A 2,066-nucleotide genomic window follows, 5' to 3' on the forward strand; every position below is an offset into this window, starting at 1 on the left:
TCTCTCTCCCTTTCTCTCTCCCTCTCTCTCTCTCTCGCTATCTTCGCTCTTTCTCACTCTCTCACTCTCTCCCTCCCAATTCTACCGCCGCCGCCGCCGCCGCCGCCCTCTCGGAGGTATGGCGAAGGCGCCCGCGCAACAAACCAGGCAATCTAGCGTCCTGATAGAGAAGGGAGCAGAGGAGGTGGGGGCACCGTCCTGGGCAGACGTGACGCGATCAGCTCGGCGCCGACATCGCTGTACCATCGCCTAGCCGAGCCCTGTCGCGAGGCTAACACTCCGGCTCATGATGGCCGCTTCGACGTCCCGTTGGGGTTGCTTCGTCCTTTCTTCTCCTCCGAGGCCATCCTCCTCCTCGCCTTCCTCATAACACTCTCTTTCTCCCTCCTATCCGCCTTTCGTGTCTTTCTCCCGCTTCTGACAACCTCCCCATCACGACACTGCGATGACACTTCTCTCCTCCCGACACTCTTTCCGAAGGACGCGCTGATCGTCACTCTTCATGTAGGGGAATTTCCAGTCCGAATATTTTTTTTAGAGAAACTGGATACTTTCCGAGAAAAGCAAATGGAAAACATTGAAATATTTCTAGAAAACTATGTAATAAAACAACTTCTAAAAGGGTTGAAAATTTCCCAAATTTTCCGAAAATTTTCGGGAATATTCATAAATAACTTGCAAAGTCTTGGATATTTTTCCGGAAACTTTCCGGGACTTCCAACCATACATTTTAAGTAGACATTTCTAAAACCTCTGAAAAAATCCCCCCTTAAATACTTCTTTGTAAAATTAAAATCCCTATCCTCATAATGCTGCCTCCCTTCCTCTTGATGTGATGTTAATGTTCTTGTTGGTGTTGCAGATTCTCCGTCCTTCGACATCACCCGAGCCCCCGGCTTCGGCACACCCGTCCGGGAGGGCAGCCCGCTGTCGCTTAAGTGCGACGTGGACTCCAACCCACCGTCCAGCCCAGTGTGGCAGAAAGGTGCGTATAGATTTGTCCATGCTCACTATGAAGAATACTTGTAAGCAGGGCGTCAGGAAAATTTACCACGATGCGGTGCGTTGTAAAATTTACAATTATTTGAATTTGGAAAGATACAGTAGCAGTTGGCTGATAAACCCCCTACGGGGACCCTGTGGACAGGGGTGATAGGTAAGCCCACCTTACAAGGGAACCTTTTCAGGTGTAAATCTCCGATTTCGTTGGTACTCGGCAAATTTAAAGGTTATTTTAATAGAAGTCGGATGGCACTTGAAACTTTTCCTAAACTTAACATTTACTAGGGGTTTACTTAAGCCTGACACTGTTTTTTGCTCTAAATATCCCTCTACCGCTTAAACGGTTCAAAATAGAGCAAAACGGACAAAATTTGGGCCCAAAGGACACTACTTTGACGAGTTACCCCTTACGACACTGCTTTTACATTTTTCAAAAATTGTTTTTTTCTAACATCTTACTCCTACCTTATATAGGGGAAAACTAAATGTCAGGTTTAGGAAAAATTTCAAGTGCCATCCGATTTCTACATAAATAACCTTCAAATTTTCCAAGTTTCAACGAAATCGGAGATTTACACCTGAAAAGGTTCCCTTGTTAGCCCGAGCTCATACTTGTTGAATACTTTGTTTTTAATTTTCGAGACAAAAACCAAAATCGGTGACAGATCCAAAACCTTGGGTTAACTCGTAAAAGAACTAATCAAATGCAATATTCAAAGAGTTCAAAAAAAATGTTCACGATCCTCTAATTTTTTACGCTGTACAGCCGTTGGGAGGTGGAAACGTCACTCTCGCACCACTCAATACCGTTTGGATACTGGTGCTCTACCATGTTAGTACACACTCTAAAACTATTAGTATTAGGGTCAAACCTTGACGAAGCTCATCGCACGGTCTCATAGCGCCTGATGGGTAGGCAACATCTTGCCTGCAGTGCATGTGCGTACCGCGGGTTGGCCTACCCCCAGTCTCGCAGGCGCCGAGCCCCCGTCATGTGTGTTCAAAAGAATTCTGGTTTTCTTCTTTTCCCCTTTACAATCGAGTTTATTTTTGCGCATACATAT

General features: G+C 45.7%; 1 protein-coding gene across 2 annotated transcripts in view; it reads left to right on the plus strand.

The window, feature by feature from the left end:
• The window catches only part of LOC113215886 (immunoglobulin superfamily member 10), a 206,135-nt gene that overhangs the window by 181,067 nt on the left and 23,002 nt on the right, over nt 1-2,066 (plus strand). For both annotated transcript variants that reach the window (XM_052266331.1, XM_052266330.1), the window contains exon 3: nt 863-985. In XM_052266331.1, the coding sequence (XP_052122291.1) occupies nt 863-985 (123 nt within the window). The remainder of the gene's footprint in view (nt 1-862; nt 986-2,066) is intronic.

Source organism: Frankliniella occidentalis, unplaced genomic scaffold, assembly GCF_000697945.3.
Source record: "Frankliniella occidentalis isolate FOCC.00 unplaced genomic scaffold, Focc_3.1 Scaffold37, whole genome shotgun sequence".
Lineage (NCBI taxonomy): Eukaryota > Metazoa > Arthropoda > Insecta > Thysanoptera > Thripidae > Frankliniella > Frankliniella occidentalis.